At 41.3% G+C, this 19,663-nt stretch overlaps 2 protein-coding genes and 1 long non-coding RNA gene across 3 annotated transcripts; 2 read left to right on the top strand and 1 right to left on the bottom strand.

Moving 5' to 3' along the window:
- Positions 1-6,871: 6,871 nt before the first annotated feature.
- Positions 6,872-9,806, top strand: LOC133721392 (uncharacterized). The gene is made up of 6 exons (XM_062147993.1): positions 6,872-7,272; positions 7,348-7,518; positions 7,595-7,741; positions 7,915-8,004; positions 8,858-8,977; positions 9,509-9,806. The coding sequence occupies exons 1-6, from the start codon at positions 7,093-7,095 to the stop codon at positions 9,566-9,568; spliced, it is 768 nt and encodes a 255-aa protein (XP_062003977.1). The 5' UTR covers positions 6,872-7,092; the 3' UTR covers positions 9,569-9,806.
- A 687-nt stretch (positions 9,807-10,493) lies between these two features.
- On the bottom strand, positions 10,494-14,948 carry LOC133719921 (uncharacterized). The gene has a single exon (XM_062146115.1). It carries the CDS (start codon positions 14,664-14,666, stop codon positions 10,809-10,811), a length of 3,858 nt encoding a protein of 1,285 aa, XP_062002099.1. The 5' UTR covers positions 14,667-14,948; the 3' UTR covers positions 10,494-10,808.
- A 2,055-nt stretch (positions 14,949-17,003) lies between these two features.
- LOC133723972 (uncharacterized) lies at positions 17,004-19,264 on the top strand. The gene is made up of 4 exons (XR_009853389.1): positions 17,004-17,279; positions 17,367-17,418; positions 17,885-17,945; positions 19,101-19,264. It is a non-coding gene; the product is annotated as an uncharacterized LOC133723972 (long non-coding RNA).
- Positions 19,265-19,663: the final 399 nt, after the last annotated feature.

Raw genomic sequence — 19,663 nt, 5'->3', positions numbered from 1 at the left:
TCCCCGTTGGTAAATGACAAAACCTAAAAAATTACCCATTGATACTCCGAAAACACACTTCTTGGGATTCATTTTGAGTTTATGTTTTCGCATACGTTTGAATGTTTGCTCAAGATCGGCTAGATGTCCCGATCTGGTTTTTGATTTAACAACTACATCATCTATGTACACCTCCACAGTTTTGCCAATTAAATCATGAAAAATGTACTTTGGTAAGTTGCTCCAGCATTCTTTAAACCGAAAGGCATAATACCTATTCAAAAGTGCCAATAAAAGCCTGGACGCCTGAAGGTGGTTTTATATACATCTTCTTCGGCTATAAATATTTGATTATAGCTGACATAACCATCCATGAAAGATAGTATTTCATGTTTGACAGCTTCATCAATTAAGAGATCGGCCATTGGCATAGGAAATTCATCTTTTGGAGTTGCCAAATTCAGGTTTCTGAAATTAACGCATACTAGCTCTCATCTTACCAGTTTTCTTTCATACAGGTACAGGGTTAGAAACTCATTCCACATATCTAGCAGGACTAATAAATTTGGCATGTAACAATCTTTCAATTTCTTCTTTCATTTTGATTTGTACCTCGGCGGAACATCGCAGAGGAGCTTGTTTATGAGATTTACAATCATCTCTAAGAGGTAACCTATGTTCTACTAAACTTCTATCTAATCTAGGCATTTCATGGTACTCCCATGCAAAACAATCCTTGTGTTCTCGTAATAAAGCCTCTATCGCTGTTTACAGTTCTGGTTTAAGAAGTCTACTTATGGAAATCAGCCGATTTAGACTTAGTAGTCCTGTTGACCCAATAGGCCAGCAAACGTCCTAAAATAGATCGGACTGCGGTCTTCCTTTATAGAGACCTTAGGTCCCTAGACATTGATATTTTGTTTAAATAGGTCAACCAGGGTTGGACGCTCTGCGTCTTGCAAAACATCCTCACCCCCTAGCTAGGTCGACAATTTTCTGGGCCGTGACTTGGGTATGTCGACCCTTTGTTATCTCGTCCACTGAAAGTAAAATATCCAATATCATTTCGTAAAACCTTGCTTCCACCACATTAGTGGACGCCTGAAATAGGTTATTGTCTGCTTGAATTACCTCAATTTCGTCTTCGTGCCAGAAGATCAAAACTTGATGCAGGGAAGAAGGTACACACATGTTCTAGGGAATCCAATCGCAGCCAAGTAATGCATCTTAATGAGCGGAGGAGTCGACCACAAAGAAAGCTGTCATGTTTGTCTTTTTCCCCCACGGTGACATCAAGAGGGAGGATACCTCTTGGCCTACTCTTACCTCCAGAGAAGTTGCTTACTGTAATGTTTGAAGGGAGCAAATCTTATTCAGTTCTGGGTAATTTCTTCATGACAGCTGTAGGTAACACATTGGCTACTGTGCCGTTATCTGCCAGAACTTTCGTTATCAGATATCCTTTTATGTAAGTCGTGATGTATAACGGCTTCAAATGTTGGGCCATTTTGGCCGTTGGTATTGTGAGTACCACATGGCGTTCCTCATCCTTCAACTGGGCATCAACTTCATCAATCTTGAATCAAGGTTGTTGATCGGCAACAAAATCGCCGATCAGTTCATTAGACTGACTTGGCCAAGCTTGGAGGTCTGAAGGTAGGACGTAAACCATGTTGACATCCACTGTATTACCTTCTCCTTTTCCAAAGGCGATGCCGCCTTTGTAAAATGGAGTATATCAAAAGTTGCGTCGTCTCCTATGTCGTAATCAATTATAGTCTCATTATCATAATCACCTTGTTCTTCCTCTTCACCATAGTCGACATCCTCATCACCATTGTGTCCAAAATTATCCTGCTCGCCATTGTTCGTGGCAGCACCGTCTACCATTTCCTCATCCTTATTCTGCTTATTGAGACTAGCTTGCTCTTTCTTTAACTCTTCAATATCTCCAGTTGTCAGGTTAGTGGCTGCCTTTTCTGTCTCTGCCTGCCACTCAATCTCTCGTGCCCGTAGGTAATTGGATAAGTTGTCCAACAATTTGCCCTCGGCGGACGTGAAACATACATCGCAGCAGTCAGTTGTTGTTTGTGGTAAGTGTGAAGGTAAGCAAGGTCAGAATCTGAAATGGGCAAGTTATCGGTGTTGGCTTCCATCTTAAAGTTCTCCATCATTGCTTGATAACTAATCTTTAAGCTAGGGCTGGGCACGGGCCGGGACGGGCCGGTTATACGTTGATACCGAGCCCGGTACCGGAAATAATTTTCGGGACGGGACGGGACGGGCCTTGATTTTTTTGAAGATGGTACCGACGGTACCGAAACCGATCGGGATCGGATCGGACCCGGGCCCATTTCGGGATTAAACCTCATTTCAATCTGCAACCAATTTTCCAGATTTCAGAATGCAAAATCTGGATTTCTAGGCTTCTAGTTCTAGCTGTTCTAGCACCAAAACCTCCAAATTTGAACCATTCAATTCTGCATGGAACAAATCATCAATTAAACAATCTTTTCAATCACAAAGAAGAATGAAGAATGACAAAGAATCTGCAGAGGCGGAGGAAGAGCTCGGCCGCACATAGAAGAGGGAAGACGGTGTGCTTGTTGACATCAGCTATGCCGGTGGACTGGAGGAAGTAAAGGGTGGGGAGGAGGTGGTGCTTGACGCAGGAGGCGAGCAACCTGAGTCGATGAGGAGGCTGAACTCGGGGGTGGAGAAGCCCATGGAGGTGCTTGTTGAGTGTAGTGATGCTGGCGGTGTAGTGAGATGGTGGTCGAAAATCGAAAAGGGAGGAGGAACAATGGCATCACAGCCATGGTTGTCGCGTGCGGAGGCCGGAAGCCGGAAGCTGTGGTTGTCGGTGATTCTTCTTGGTGTAGGATCGGATTTGTGCTGTGGTTCGATTGGTGGTGGCGGTGGAGTGTGGTGGTAGCTGGAAATGGTGATTCAGGTCTAGCCTCTGAGTGTGTTGAATTGGGGATTTAGGGATCTAGCCTCTGACTCTCTGAGTGTGTGTTGAATCAGGTGTTTCAAGCTTATGTAAAACCATGTATAGCCAATTACACTCAGCCATGTAGTAGAAATAACAAAAAAATATAGTTTATTTATTAAATTCGGGACGGGCCGGGCCTGATCGGTATGTGTTGGGCTGGTACCGGTCCCGGGCCCGTTTCTTCGAAACGGTACGGGACGGGCTTAAACAGTATTTTTTTGATTTTCAATCCCGTCCCGTCCCGACACTTTTCGGGCCGGTATCGGTTCGGGATCGGGCTTTCGGTTTTGGGTGCCCAGCCCTACTTTAAGCCGATGCTGGAATCCCCATTGATGAGGTATGATTATGAGGATAGATCTTTTTTCCAACATCTGCATCATCGAGCTTTCTTCCTCAGTTAGGCCATAAGTGGTCAATGCTGAATACACCTTATGGTATTTCTTTATCATTCCCAGATCTTGATTCGAGAAGGGTGGACTATGTCCTCTCAATACTTTTATGGTAGGGATTTTCCCACTTGGCGTTTTGTCCTTAGTAGCCTTCTGAATTTTCTTTTCTTGTTCAATGGTCTTAGCTTTGGCATCGGCCTTCACTTGATCTTCAATTGCAAAGTCTTTCTTCTCCAAATATTCATCAAGTTCCCTTGCAAGCTGGACCTCTTTTGGCGTTATGCCATAGGTTTCTTTAGCCAAGTGGCTTCTATGGAAACATCTAAGAAAATGAAAGTCTGTTTCTCAAACTGGAATTTGAGCGACTATATCCTTCTTTTGCATTCCTCTGCGATGTGCTTGATATATACAAAGCTTTCAAACCAAGAGTAATGAACCGGCTATGGAAACCCTGCCGAATCAAAGCATGATTGGCATCAGAATTTGCTATTATTGTATTAAGAATATAATCTTGACTCCTTAGAAGGCCATAGATTGCAAGGGCTAAATGTTTCTGGTGGAACTTTCTCATTGTTTCCAACTCAACCAACTTAAATGGAGGGTTGAGATGTTTGAAGACCTTAACCCCTCCTTCAGTAAACCGCATATGAGGTAGCTAGCTTTGGGAAACTCAGAACATTTTCAAACTGGTCACCAATGGTCTCAAGTTCCGTCAGTTCTCCTGAGTCCTTGTGAAAGTCCTCTCTTATTATGGAGGTTTCTCTATTATCTGCCTCAGTTGGGCGTCTGATTTCCTGTCATTTTGATCCATGCTGCCTTGCGGCCGCCACTTCCCTTTGCATGCGTCTCTTTTGAGTTTTTGTCAAAGGGGAAAATGGTTGATCTCTGATCGCTTGGCCATACCACCTTTTGTCATAAGTAACTGGTAGCCGGTAAGTCCTGTAAGGTCTATGGCCTCTATTTCTAGCAAAGTAATTGTACTTACATGAGCATTTGCCAAGCATAATTAGCTATAATGAGCCACGCTAATACTACTGCCAGCGGTACTGACAACCATCAACGGTGTGACCTACGGAAACACAGCCAAACAGGCTATCACCGGAGCCCCGGCTCACCCCCAGATCACCGCGGACGAGCCGCGCCAAGGTCGCCTGGCTGAAGCATCAGAAGCTGGGAACAGAAGCATATCAGTCCCACATCGAAAACAAGGAAGAGGTCAGCCTCTTCCCCACCTATAAAAGGTCCACTCCTCTCTCCTCATTAATTACGTATTTAGTACTTACCTACTGTTATTCTGTCAACGTAAATACATTAACTAACTTAGGCATCGGAGAAGAGAATACCGCCAACCGCGGTCTCCCTTTGACGCCCTTTGTATTTTATTTGACAGATAGCGGAAGTGTCAAGAATATCACAAGTAGCGGTTCCCCCCTCGAACCAGCGTTGACCAAGGTTTGGCTACCGCTAAATCTTAGACATTAACAGTAATCTTTGGTCATAAAACCAATCATCTTGGTCAGATCCTGATCACCGTCGGCCATTGAAACCGTCAGCAAAATTCCCCTCAGGATCATCATCTTCAAAAGTCAACCTTCTCCTCACCGAAAGTCGTCCTCTTTCAGCGTTTTTAGATTTCGTTATCCTCTTAAAAACACTTTGGGAGGTTTGCTGTTCCTAATAAAATCCCTTGGGACTGTGAGGCCCAAAGAGTTTAAGTACTTCATCCTCGGCCAGATTGGTCATAGGAGTCCCCAACTCACTTCCAACATGTTTCCCTCTTGCATCTCTTTTCTTACTTTCTTCACAACTAGTTGGAGCTTTTAATTCAGGTTTTACCTGTTGATCAGTAGCCAACTCTTGGTTCTTGATTTGCAGAAGATCTCCTAGGGTTACTTCACAGTTGCATCGACTACACAGAATCACAACACTGGTCGGTGGTGTTTTTGAAGTAGATGATGATGAAGCCTTCAAAGCCGGTGGCATAGTCATATTGTAGGCATCCTCATCCTGACTATCATAAACTGGCTCCCTCCTCTGGTCTCGAAACATGTGTTGTCTAATTATTCATCGGCCAATATATTTAGTCATCAACCCATTTGTTCGTTGAGCGGCTTATTCGAAATCAATCAATAACTATATGCACATTAGTTATGTAGTGGACATGCAAATATGGGTACAAACAGAAGTATAATAATTGTGATTTTATTCAGGTAATTGTGTTGAGCATTTACTCTTTTCGGAAATGTAATATATCATGCAATTGTTGATTGTATTGTGTTGAAGGAGTACTTTGGGCAACATTTTGAGTCATGTTGGACTTTATAAATGTTTTCGCTCTGAGGATCTGGTGTCACAGTAGTGACAGAGGCAAGAGTATAGAGATAACAAGCCTTTGGTCGGGTGATTGGTTACGATTCAGTTACAGCTGTAGTTTGTCTACCATTGTATGTCATGGGGGTAAACAGGGTGTTACTTACGAATCATGAGTACACGTTTTCAAAAGAGAGTTTTGGATGTTTTCTTTCTATTATTATCCATGAGGGACATGGGTTCTTACTAATTTGTGGAGTTGATTTTGGTTGCTTTAATTTATTCTTGAGTTGAGAAATTGTTAAGCATGTGTTGTTTGAGTCATTTTATTTGAGTTTACTCATACGAGCTTAAAAAGCTGACCGGGTTTGTTGTCGCAACGCGGTGCACTATTCCATGATGTAGGGGTTATTCCTGCAGGTCAGGACAACCAGGATTGAGAATGCAGCGCAGCAGTGTTAAGTTCAGAACCTATTTTGCTATCGTACTGCTATTTGTAGTATGCTCTTAGTGAGCGTTTACATTTTACTTTGATGCTTTCGAGTTTATGTAAACACATGGTGATGTAATATTTGACTCTAGTGATTGAGTTTGTATTGACATTTGTGGACTCAGTTTATTTTGTTGCTTAGTTTAAATGAAAAAAATTCTAAGCATTTGGGCTATTTGTTGAGTTATCGCGTTTCGGATTTGAATTTCTTTTATTTAAAATTCGGGGCGTGACAACAAACATATTAGCTTTATATCAAAATCAACCAAAGATAGTAAAAAAAAGCACATACCTGAAGAAGAATACAACGCTGAAATAATGCCAAACAATATGCAGAGGAACAACAGCAGGAGAATCATGTGTACACATTTTTGCATAAAATCTAGAGAACCCAAACAAAACAACAATGGAATATAAATCAAAAGCTTGAAACTCAGATTAAGGAAACATAAAAATCAAATAAAAAAGATACAAAATCAAAACAATGTTTAAAAACAGAGTAGCCAATGAGAACCGCTTTCGAACAACAAAAGCAGTGCACATTACAATACTGAGAATTGTGAAACGCAACCAAATACTGAGATTTCCAAAACTAACGGAAACAAAAAAATCCAATATAAACCAAAAGCACACAAAAAATTAAAAAAACAATAACAAAGGGACATTTCCAAACCTCCGATCTTTACTCTCCCCAAGCGCACAAAAACAACGAACTATGCATTATCCAAACCAAACTCAGATCAATCCCTCTGCTTCTCTTTTCTATCTGTCGCCTAAACACGCAGACGCCAAGCGCAAGGGCAAAATCGTCTTTTCGATCCCTTATGAACAAAACAGGTGTGAACAGTTCGATCCCCTTGAACAGTTCGATCCCCGAGCTCTAGTATATGTAGGGGGAGGAAAAGAAAAGAAGGCTGCAGCGTGAGAAAATGGAGGTGGTGGAAGACACGCTTTACCTGCAATTGCATAAGTTATCAGCCATAAAATCGGAGGAGGAAGCAGTGCACCAATTGCTTTCCACTCTCTGGAAAACAAGGAAAACCGGTCTCCGCGACAAGTCCCACTTGCAGTCTCTCCTCAATCTACAATCACTCTCCGACCTCGACCCTGTATGTTTCTCTCTCAAGTTTATGTTTTATGTTATGGGGTTTATCTATCAATGAATGAATTGAATGAAATCGCAGGTTTTGGCATGCCTTCGTTCGCTCATCAGAAAATGGGTACATGAAAACTTGACTGCCGACGACCTTCTGAAGCTCTTTCCACCCGATTTGCCCCTCGATTTGCAGAGCATTCTGGTGTTGTCCCTTCAAAAGTTTGAGTCTCAATGGAAGGACGAAATAGCCAGAGAGCAGGTTGCTTGCTCACTCACAGTTTCATATTTTTCATTTGGCAACTCACCAGTTTTTCATTGTTTAATTTAATTACCAGCCCAGAACCAGAACCAGAACCAGTGGATGTTATCAGGTTAAGACAACCTCTTTGGGTATGTCACACTCATTACATAATGATCATGTTGCTCAATTAAGCCGACATGAGTTTGCGTCAGAGTTCACTCCCATGTCTCCTTGCAACTTGGCAAGTCTCATTCCATACATTACAACTTTCTATCTTAATTTCTTTAAAGGATACAACAATGGCACCGTTTTACACAACATATTACATCTTCCCTTTCACTTCTTGTAGTTAGCTTCAATCTCATGCTCTTTTAACATTTGTCATCTTCTTGCATAACTTCTTTCAATCTTTAGGGAACTCTACCTCGCCTAAAGTCAATGACTTGGACCATGGAGAACTGTAACTCCGGATCAGCTAACAAAGTGGCCGTCATTAATCTCAAGGTAAGCAAATTCAGTGACGGATTCTTTCTAAACATTTTTGGAACTGTCCATTTAAAGTAAAATCACGATAGCTCAGCTGTGTGTGTATACATGATACATCTATAAAGAAAATTATTCAAAATGATATCTCGGAGGTTTTATGGGCATATGTATCTTTTTTTTCTTTTTTTCTTTGAAATTCAGCATATGCATCTTTGGAGTTCAGGGATATCTCCTTCTCTGTATTTATTCAAAAAGAAAATTACCCATGAGGTTCCCTTTTTCTTCCCTTGTGGTCTATACTAGTGGTACTAGTACTGCCATGAATCAGAAATGCCAATTAAGCACGGCAGATTGTTGACAATATGAACTCCATATCACTCGTGGGGATGGAAGCTTCAAGATTTGGCGCAGTTCTCGTCTGATTTTAAACTTTGTTATGGGGGAGATTCATCAGCGGAAGTGTGAAATCAAAATGGCATGAGAAGGGTTTAGTTCCTGCAACCCTTGGTTGCTCATAATAATGACATGTTTTTTTCTTGCATTTTTAATTTTACTTTTTTTTTTTTTCCATATTAAGGAAATGCAGAGAAGTAAATAAGCTTCTTGAGTAGAAGTAATCTAATAGGCTAAAAAAAATAGAAAATCTGAAAGTTGTCGACCTGCAGAAAGGGTGCGATAATTTTTCAGTAAAGAAAAGAAAGCGGAAAGCTTTTAAATGGTCTTTATTGGTAAAAGCCCTTCTTTAAATTGGCAAGCTGCTATAGCTGTGTTTCTGATTGACTGTAGTTAGTAGGGTGTCATTAGATTGTTCTATTGTTTTTGTTCAAACACATGCTTTTGTATTATTTATTTATTTATTTTGTTTTTGCAGCTGCAAGATTATACCAAATCTAGTGTAGATGAAATCGAGGTGAAGTTCCAACTGACTAGGGACACTCTTGAAGCAATGTTGAGGTCATTGACCTACATCAGAGAACAACTCTCAAGCGTGGTAGGCATGCTTTTTCTAGCTTCATTGTAATTTGCTTTTTCTGTTTTCATCTCATCTGTAGACATATGCATATGGTAGATGCTGCCTTGGATTTTGGAAGACTTGAGATGGTAGAAGTTTTAGTGAACAAAATACGTATAGCAACTAGAAGATTTAGGATTGCTGTAATTCACAGGGGAAATAGAAGATTGTGGAAGAGTAGGAGGAGCAAACAAAACAAATGTCATAGTATTAAGCCTTTCAACCATACTTAAAAGTTTCTGTTCGTCGTAATGTAACTCAACAGTTACTGATTTATATGAAATTATGCTATAGCAATCATTTGAAAGATAAAAGAAAAGTATGTAACTTCTGTAAATACTCCTCTCTCCCCCTTTTTTTTCCGGTTAATAATTTATGCAAAACAAACAGAGCCTAAATATGTACCATTAAGAGATGAGTAGTTTTTAGTTTTTAGTCAAATGAATTTGACAGCCAATACTTATAGATCATGGGACACGCCTGAGCTTTTCTTCCGAAAATGTCTTGCAGGTTGGGGCTGCTTCTGGGCCGTCACAGAAGAAGCAAAAGCAGTCAGATCATGTGGTTTGATACAATTTAGTGCAGATACAGCTAACTTGTCTAACAAATCGACATGTCCTTGTTTCACTAATACTCTTTTTTTCTTTGTATTTTTAAATTTCGGTTAACCCCTACTATTTTTAGATGTTAAAGTTGTTGCTTTTGTTACCAGAAAATGCAAAACTCTTATTGTATCTAGTTTGCAATGTCAATGTTCTACATTAAATGCTAAATGAAATGATTAGAATCATTTGAATGATGACCTTCATTCATGCTGTTTGTTTTGTCCTTGCATTACTCGAAACCAAAATCATTTTGATGTGTAGTCTCGGGCTTGTACACTGGTGGCGTTTTTACTTTTGTAATCTTGGCAATCCCTTTCAAAAAATTTAAATTTTATTAATTGATTAATCTCTTCTTCAAAAGTACCACATTTTTTTCGCCAGAAAAATGTAATCTGAAAGTGAAGCAAGCATGGTGTATGCCTCACCAATCCCAATCTATGCTGCTAACAAGTATAGCAAGAATTTTACTGATCTTTTCTCTTCCAATTTCTACAGAAATTCATTAGTTTAGTGGTTCTATAATAGATTTTAAACCCTGCAGAGACAGTTTGAACTTCTTGTTCTTGCAAAGAATAACGTCTGTACCCCACACACACCTTCCACCCCAGTACAGTATATCTGAGCCAAGATCTGACAAGAAGGAAATACCTCATTTTTGAAGGGAGAGCAAAACGAACCAGTGCAAAGTTTATATAAAGATTATACCCTCCACTATAGGTCCACCGTTCAATTATGTAGAAATCTATCAGAAAAACAGAAAATTGGAAACTGAACTTTATACATGTGCAAAAGTTTACAATATCCTCGTACCAATATATATATATATATATATATATATATATATATATATATATATATATCCAATATTCTCAACTTCTCAAAACATGGGATGATTAAAGCCAACCTTCTTCCAATTAAAACTTACACACAGGTAGTATGAACAAAGAAACTTCACACTTCAAGAAATCAAACCAAAAACTCATTCTTGAAGAAATCAATCAATCGGCAAAGTAAAAGAAAATAAAGCAAATGGAACTACGACCCACTCCCAAAAAGATCATTATAACCACACCGGAAGGAAAATATACACACAGCCTGTTGCTGAAGAAGACATGAAAAAGACCCAAGCCACAAACTGTTCAGCATTCTTCATTTTGCGTCTTACATTCTCAATTGGAAGACCCACATCATTCGTTGATTTGTTTCTATTCTGCTAATCCATCATTTGAATCAGATGGTTTTGGCAGCTCACCAACACCAACACTCTTTTCTGAAACTTGAGTAGGTATAGGTTCTTGCACAACTTCTCTATTGCCTGATGCAATCTCTATGGAGTCAGCCACAATACTTTCCGAGACTTGCTTCAACGCACTATGAGTAGGGATAGTTTCTTGAACACCAGATCCTGTATTGTTCGATCCAATCTCGTCTATAGAATTCCCCACCATAGTTCTTACTTCTTCACATCCATCCTTTGAATTTGCTGGTTTTGGCAGCTCACGGACATCATCTTCCAAGACTTGCTTCAAAGGAGAATCACTGATAGTTTCTTCAACACCATAAACAACATTGCTTGATCCAATCTCCACCACAGCCTCAGTTCCTACTTCTGCCAATACATCCTTTGAATTCAATGGATTTGGCAGCTCAGCAACATTACCTTCTGATTGTTGCTTCAAAGGAGAATCAGTGGTAGTTTCTTCAACACCATATACATCATTGCTTGATACAATCTCCACCACAGCCTCAGTTCCGACTTCTGCCAATACGTCCTTTGAATTTGATGGATTTGGCAGCTCAGCAACATTACCTTCTGATAGTTGCTTCAAAGGAGAATCAGTGATAGTTTCTTCAACACCATATACAACATTGCTTGATACAATCTCCACCACAGCCTCAGTTCCTACTTCTGCCAATACATCCTTTGAATTTGATAGATTTGGCAGCTCAGCAACATTACCTTCTGATAGTTGCTTCAAAGGAATATGCGTAGTGATAGTTTCTTGAACACTGGATCCTATATTGCCTGATGCGATCTCCTCCTCTGCATCAGGCAAGACATCTGCTGATACCTCATTACCCTGTGGAGGTAATTCCAGATGTAATTCTGCTGACCCCTCTGTATCCAATAGTTGTGGAAACTCATTAACAGAACTGTCTAGAGCTTGATTTGAAGAAGTAATAATATCTTCCAAAGATGTTGCTTCAACTGTTAGCAACTGTGAACTGGCCTGCACTGTACTTTTTGACACTACCTCTAGCTCATTGTCAACCACGCTAGGACACATGACCTCCTCAACATTGACTCCCTCATGAATTTGTTTGAAAGTCCCATCAACATCTACTACCTCCTGAGTGTGCTCAAGAACAGGTAGCTCCTGGATGGGCTCTAACAGGTTTGAATCCGCCGTCGACAACCCAGATTCAGTGCTCACAGCATTAGCTTCCTCTGTTATCAACTCATAATGGAGTGGCTCACCAACAACTTCTTTCACACTGAAATCTCCAACTGTATCCAATTCTGATAACAACTCTGCATCAATCTCCTTTATGTCGTCCACCTCTTCCTTGACAGTATCTTCAATAACAAGAGCTTCCAAATGATCATCAAGACATGGTTCAACCATGGATTTATCCAACCAGGATAGGTCTTTCTCCTGTTCTGATGTCTGTTCATTGGAAAGAAGAAAGTGGTAACTAGATTCTGAAGAAGCTGCATTCACCTCCAAATTCCTTGGGAGATTGATTTCTACCTCTGAAAGAGAAGATGTTAGCTGGGGTTGGTTGTAGTTTCCCAAGTCTCCCTCAATTGCATCTGCTTCATGCACTTTTGAGGTGGCACCACATATCTCTTCATCACCTGAAATAGCCTTCTCTATGTTCTCACCATCCACATCATTATCCTTGTACATAAAAGACTCATACATTTCCGCTGATGCTTGAGGTCTAACTAGTTCAGATATCTCTGCTTGCATATCAGAAGAAATGGAGTTCAAGGAAATGAGGTTTTCTGCGTCAAGGGGAGTTGAGTCGTAGACTGGCTCCTTAAATTGATTTTCATCAGCTGTCGTGCTCATGAATTGAACATTTGACTCCTCAAGTGAATGTTGCGGTGAAATTAGAAACTCCGTGTTGAGATCACCACTTGGGTCCAAACTTTTTTCACCCTTCCTCACATCTGAAATTTTTTCATCTGCTTCTGACAATGATGACAAGCTTGACCTACTGCTGCTGTCCTCCTCTTCAACTAATTCTGGATTCAGATGGAGTTCATTAGTAACAACAGTAGGTAAGCCTCCATTATCCGACAAGCTTGGTTCCAGATTTTCCCTTTTACCCAATTCTATATCAAGCCCATTGTGTAGGACATCCCTTTTGTCAGCCTGTTCCATTTCCAGGGAATATACGTCTTCATAGGAATGACTTCCATGGTCAACAAGACCAGATGCATGATAAATGTTGGAGATAACTTCCGTTTCTTTAGTAAAGTCTTGCTCACTGAACTTCCTATCATCCAAATCTGCTACAGAACTCACCGAGTCGCTATCAGGAACAGAACTCAACTTTGATTCACTAACTTCACTTGATTGTCTTTGAAATGAGGAGTAACCTGTTCCTTCTGAAGCCAATCTTTCTGGTACGAAAACAGGTTTCCACTTAAATTCTTGCCTCTCGTGCTTGGCACCCCCCAAGCTCGAAGCTCCCAAACTGAAGCTTTCATGCCTACGGAAGAATGCATCGTTGGCATGCGATGCAATAAACTCTTGCTCGAAATGGTCTCCCTTGAGGTCAGGTTTTTCTTCATTGGAGTCATAAGGAAGATCAAAAGGATTTCTCCTTGCCAACATAATGGATGGAGCAGAACCAGGGATGGGCATGTTGCCATAGGAGTCATCAAATGGAGAATCGAATGGGTTGCGCCTTGTTGTTGAAATTGGTGAAACATTAAGGGGAAGATCAACACCATCAAAATCTATTAGATTCTTCTCAGCCGTTAATTTGAAGCTTTTTCTTGCCCTTCTCCTTGCAATAAGACTCTCCAAGCGTTGGTTCCTTTCAAGCTCCAAATTTCCCAAATCCATGAGATTCTTTTGGTCATCATCTGTCCACTTAATTGCAGATTTGCTTTCATCATCCGTGCCACCGTGTGCCGGTACTTCTTCCTCATCTCCGCCATTGTAATCAACCCCATCATCCTCATCTACTTGTCCACCCTGGTCCGACTCAACACTAGTATCTGAAGCTGCATCAGATCCATCATGCAACATACGAGCAGGCTGTGGAGCTTCTGAGTCTAAAAGCGGGTGTAGCTCATCAAGAATTGGAAGGATGTCAGCCATTGAAGCATCTGGCGACGAGCTCTCGGCCCCATCCGACCCGGAATCAGAAGCATCACCACTGTCATCATGACCATAGCCACCCAGAAAGGAATCCAAGTGTTCTCCCCCTCGGGGAGACGCATTATCATCGTGCACTTGGAGAATCTGATCTCGAACCTTTTGAAGCAAAGTATACTGCTGCTCAACTGCTTCCACATCATTTGGCAAGCCCTGATTTTCCAACTCTATGTCTCTGTCCGCATCCTCAACCGCTCTCTTGTCACTCTGAGTCTGCTGCACATTCTGATTAATAAGTGGCGCACCAACCTCATCATTGACTGTGTAATCTGTCGAGCCGGCTTCTTCAAGGGCCACGGCGTCGACAACATCCCTGCTCGCAGAGAATTTCTGTGTGGAAAAGCTGCCACCCCTCTCAAGAACAACAGTGTCATCGCCTGGAACCCTGGTTCTAAGCGAAGCAATATGGTCTTGGCGTTCAATTTCGGGGATGTTGGATTGGCCAAAACTCAAAAGGGTTCCAAGAAGAATAGCAGTGCAGACTAGAACAGGGGATGTTGACACCAAAACAGAAAACAAAACAGGAAATGATCTGTGCAGAAATATAAGGAAAAGCAGGATGCCCACAACAAATGGATGATTGCCAACTGATTTATAACATGTTTTCACTGATATCATCACAAACTTGCTGATTTGACTTCCAATTTCCAACACTAATCCCCCCATCTCTACACTTAGAGGCTCTATCTAGTATGGAATGAATTCAAATCTAAACAGTTAACCACCTACTGGAAACCTCCGATCAAAACCAAAAAGAGTAGAGAATCAAACACACCTCGCAAGTGAACAGTTGAACACAATTCTGTATCTGGAAACCTCCGATTTCTTAGTTCAGAAGAGAAGAAAAGAAAGAAAAAGGAAATGGGAATGAATGCTCAGTTCGCTGATCGCTCCCCGCTCTTCTTTTTCTGCTTTTTTCTTTTCTTTTTTTTTTTTTGGAAGGCCAAGCACTTATTAGGACAGCTGCGAAAGCTGTTTGCTTTTTGTGTTCGGTATTTGAATTTGACTGTTGACAGACAGACGGACAGGAAAGAAAATGGGGCGGCACAAAACTTTTTCTCCTACTTTTTTTCTTCTTCTTTATTGTTTTTTAATACACTATAATCTATAAGGACAATTTTTTTTTTTTTTTGAATAAAGGGCGGGTGCGGCCATGCGGCTGTCCTCAAGCCTTGATTAATGAAACTGTCGAATACAAGGGGAGGATATGAGCGTAAACCCCTGATTACAAGAAACATCTAGAGAACGTCCTGAAATGATATCAGAAGTCTCTATTGAAAAAATGTATTCAACTAGGCACTAACTAGCAAAGAGTGTTCTACTCGCTGCTCTATTTACTTTGACATAGCGGTGACATCACAGAAAGATAACTCGATATGTAACTCGATTACAACGTCGCATAATTACCAAAAGCACAGGTTTCCTACTATGTTGCCGCTGGAGGATAAATCCGACGACACTTAGTTTCACCCAGCCACTAGGCGGAAATGACTATTTGACGAAGCAAGGAACTCACCGCTTACCTAGAGCAGAAAAGGCATTTTGAGTGCACACACATGTATATAGCCCGACTAGCCCTACACGATAAATGTAGGGACTTATTGCTCGCATAAAACGCAACCAAACTAAACAACTTTTAAAAATAACAACATTAAATAAAAAACCAACCAAGGCAGGTCCCAAAAAGTGAGCCCAAACCCCACCTCCAACCCAAGTAGCAGAGAAATCAAAGCAACCAAATAGGGCACAGCCCAATTCTTGCACAACCCCCACCTTTGTCCCTTCATTCCTGACGTACCACCACTTGCAACGGGCCACCACCATCAGCGCTCCCCCAAACCGGTTGTCTCGCACCACCTCCGACGATCCACCAACCCGGTCGCACCACTGCCAAAGATCCACAGCCCACACCCCAATCCAGAAGTCCACCGAACCCAGATTGAGTCAGGGACTCATAGCGCCAACCCAGAATGGAACGACCATCCACCACCATTTCCGACCATCCAGGATTTGACCCGCCACAAATCCCATCTCCTCCGCCCTCTTCATCCCCAGACATGCCGCCCAACCAACCCACAACTTCCACCTGCAAATACTGAACCACCACCCCTCAGCAACTCCGATCTCCCCTACCACCAGCCATCGATCCCAACGATCAAGAGCAAAGCCACCCCAATACAAGGGACACGATCACCCAGCAACAAGGCCCGTCCGACAATAGCGTCCATTGACCCGCCGCCGGACGGAGGCAAGAGAGTTTTTTCGGAAAATCCTAGCAGAGAGAGTGTTAAAAATATTAAAAGTGTGTGTCTGGCCCAAACATGATTTATTCTTCTAATTGTAATAGGGTAAAATATTCTAGATATCCTAATCTGTATTTGATTAGAATACTTTGTACTCCAAGATATTGTACATGTAATCTTTTATATGAAGACCCCTATTATCAATAAAAAGATCTCAGTATTCTCCCGAATTTTTTTTTTCCTTACACACGTTATCAGCACGAAGCCCTAATCCTGAATCAATAGCCAAAAACCCTAGAAAAACCAAAACTGAAAATCTGCTGTTAGCCTCTTAAGCCCCTGTGCCTTTTGCTAGCCTCGTTAGGCCCTGCCTCCGCTCAACCCCCTCACATCTGCAATCACAACGCCCCTGCACGCTCTGCCACACATCTTGCACAACGCCCTCACTGTAACGTCCCGAACCCAAATTCACCCGTTTACTAGTCATTTGGACGGTAAACGACCTTTACTTTCACTTTTACTTTCGGTTTAGTACTTTTAGTGGCCCTAAAAGTCGACTTTTTGTTCGGGTCAAAATTTGAGAAAATGTTCTTCATGGAAGTTGTAGGGGACGTTAAACCGAGCGCGTGCATATGTGGTACGTAAATATCGGAGTTCGTATGTGAAAGTTATAAGCGAAATATTAATTTTACTGTTCATATAGTAAGTTTCTATAAATAGCCGAGTTACTGTGGTAAGTTTCCATTTTCGGAAACTTACCGAGCCCTCTCCCTTCTCTCTCCCCGACCCTCTCTTCCTCTCCGACCTCTTCACCTTCTTCCGGCCATAACTCCTCCATCCGGCGACGGATTTTGACGTATAAGATGTCGTTGGAAAGCTCTCTTCCTATTCTTCATTTCTGGGTTCGTTTCGTAGCTTAATATGAACTGTGGAAGGTGCAGCAACGAGAAGAAGAGGACGGTCACTGTAGCAGTTTTGAGTCAACGCCGATATTTTCCGATTCCGGCAGTCTCCAGCCACCTAACTGGCATCGAAGGTTCGGTTTTTGACATAGATCATTTCCCCTAAGGTCTTTCATTTCAATTTGCAGTGTAGAGGTCGAATTAACAATTTCAATTTCTAGGGTTCTTGGAATTTCTGGAAATTTTTCACCGGCCAAATTGGAGCTCTTCCAGGTAAAATTGGAACTTGTTGTAGTGGAGAAAGAGGTTGGATTTGTTGAGTAGATGGTGCTGCCAAATTTTGGTGGCCATCGGAGGTGGTTGCCGGTGGCGCGTGGGGCCCACGCGCTGCCACTGTTGGTGGTGCGTGGAGGCGTGTACGGCAGTGTTTTAATTTCAGTTTTTAGCCCATTAAATTGTAGAATTGTTGTAGAGCTTGTATGTAAAGTTTGGTGAATTTTGGAGGGGTTTGGAATTATTTGTGAATTTCCGAAGTTTGAAGTTTTGTGATTGAATTGTGGGAAATCCGGCCGTCGGATTTCCCTCGTTTTCGTTGTGGGATATATAAATTGAGGAATTGGTGTTGTGGAAGAGATTTGGGTTGAATTTGAGAAGTAATGGAGATAGGGATTTTCGGGTTTCGTTTAGGTTCGTAATTATTTTATCGGATTGTCGTTTACGGAAATATAATTGTGTACAGGGCAATGCCGCGAGCTACGGTTAAATGAAGGAACTCGTTTGCGTGGTCGCCCAATAGTACTGTGAGTGGACTTTTGTTTTTAAGTAAATGATGCATGCATTTATTTTGAAATTATTGGTTTATTTAATTATCGAGCATGATATTTTGTCTTGGATTATAATTTGACATTGATTTTTCATGAGTTTCGGATATGAACTTATTATGCTCGGATTTGGATTTATGAGTTGTTTTTGAGAATATGAATTGATTTTCAGAAATTGATTATAATTATTATTTGAAATTCTGATATTGTGATTTTCAATGAATTCTTTTCCGAGGTGATTTCCGGAATTTCATATTTATTTTTCATTCACCGATTTGAGATCTCTGAAAGATTTTCGAAATGAGATTTCGATGGAATTATATTTCTTGTTTATTTATCGACTTTCGGCTTTGGCATTGGGAGTGCCTTGATGATGAACTTGGAATTGGTTTTGTTTCGATTCATGGAGATTATGTTTTATTATTATTTTCTCTCCTATTTATTTTGAACTTGAGATTATCTTGGCGTGTGGGACACGTCGTTGGAAATTCTTTTACGAGAGATGGGGGAAGCCTTATGTATTTTGGATTTACTGGATTTTCGGTTATGTTTCCCTGTGCCATACTGAGGGGTGATTTTATCATGCTAGCATTGATTTTCCGCCTTTGTGGCGCGGTGATGGGATCACCGTAGCCCTTCCGCCTTTGTGGCGCAGGTTATTGTCTCTGTGACAGTAATTCTGTAGCCCAGTATCCTATCGCTACACTTAGTGGCGTAAGGGTATATTACGGGAGTTATGGGAGTTCTTTAGCCTGGGAGGCTATCACCCAACCAAGCCTGAGTGGCTTATTCGTATGGCTATCATCTTCCCCTACTTATACTATTTTTGACTAGCGGGGACTAGTCTGAGTTTCCTTAACCAGCGGGGCTGGACTTATATTTTCGAGTATTGAAATTTCAATCTTTTACTCTGTTGTTGTGACTAGCGGGGCTAGTCGGTTTTCTGGAGTTCAACGTTTTTCGGATTATTTTCTTAAGTGTTTTATAAATGTTGCATGCATCCGGATTTTATATATATCGAAAAATGTGGGAAAGTATGAAATACATTTGGTTTTAATTTGTTTATTTTTGTCCACTCACGCTAACGTGTTTTTCAATACTTTTCCCCTGGGCCCTTCGGTTTCAAATGCCCAGTTTGCAGGCGAAATTAGTTGAGGTCGGGCGTACATGGAGTCGAGGCATAGCCAACAGCATTGCTTCCGCGTACTCATTCTATTTCTGTTTTCTTTGTTACCTAGTGGATTAGTATTGCTCTGATAACCTATGGGATTAATATTGTTTTTGGGTTGAGACTGATATTTGTGAAATTGGAGTTGTGATTTGGGGAGCAGATGGCTCTAGAAGATTAAGGATGGATGATTTAGAAGTGTAAATGTTTTCCTACAGGTTTTGGGTAGCCTACTTTTAGGGGAAGTTCCGCCAAATTTTTGGTAGAATCTCTTCTAAAGTGGGCCCCGCAGGGCCACTTCGGATTTCAGGGTGAAATCTGGGGCGGGTCCTGTCAGTTGGTATCAGAGCATTAGGTTGTTAGGTTCTGTAGACTCGTTTCTATTCTGTTACCTTATATGCTTGGTGTTGCCTAGTACCTCTCGAGTGATGGCCCGACTGCAGCGGTTCCCCATCGTGTACTCTTCGGTACTGTGGTATTCATCAAGTGTGTAAGGTACAAAGCTAGTTGGTTTTCTTCTGGTGCTATG

Source organism: Rosa rugosa, chromosome 7 (assembly GCF_958449725.1).
Source record: "Rosa rugosa chromosome 7, drRosRugo1.1, whole genome shotgun sequence".
NCBI lineage: Eukaryota > Viridiplantae > Streptophyta > Magnoliopsida > Rosales > Rosaceae > Rosa > Rosa rugosa.
The sequence above is the reverse complement of the archived record's forward strand: the minus strand, read 5'-3'. Positions and strand labels throughout refer to the sequence as shown.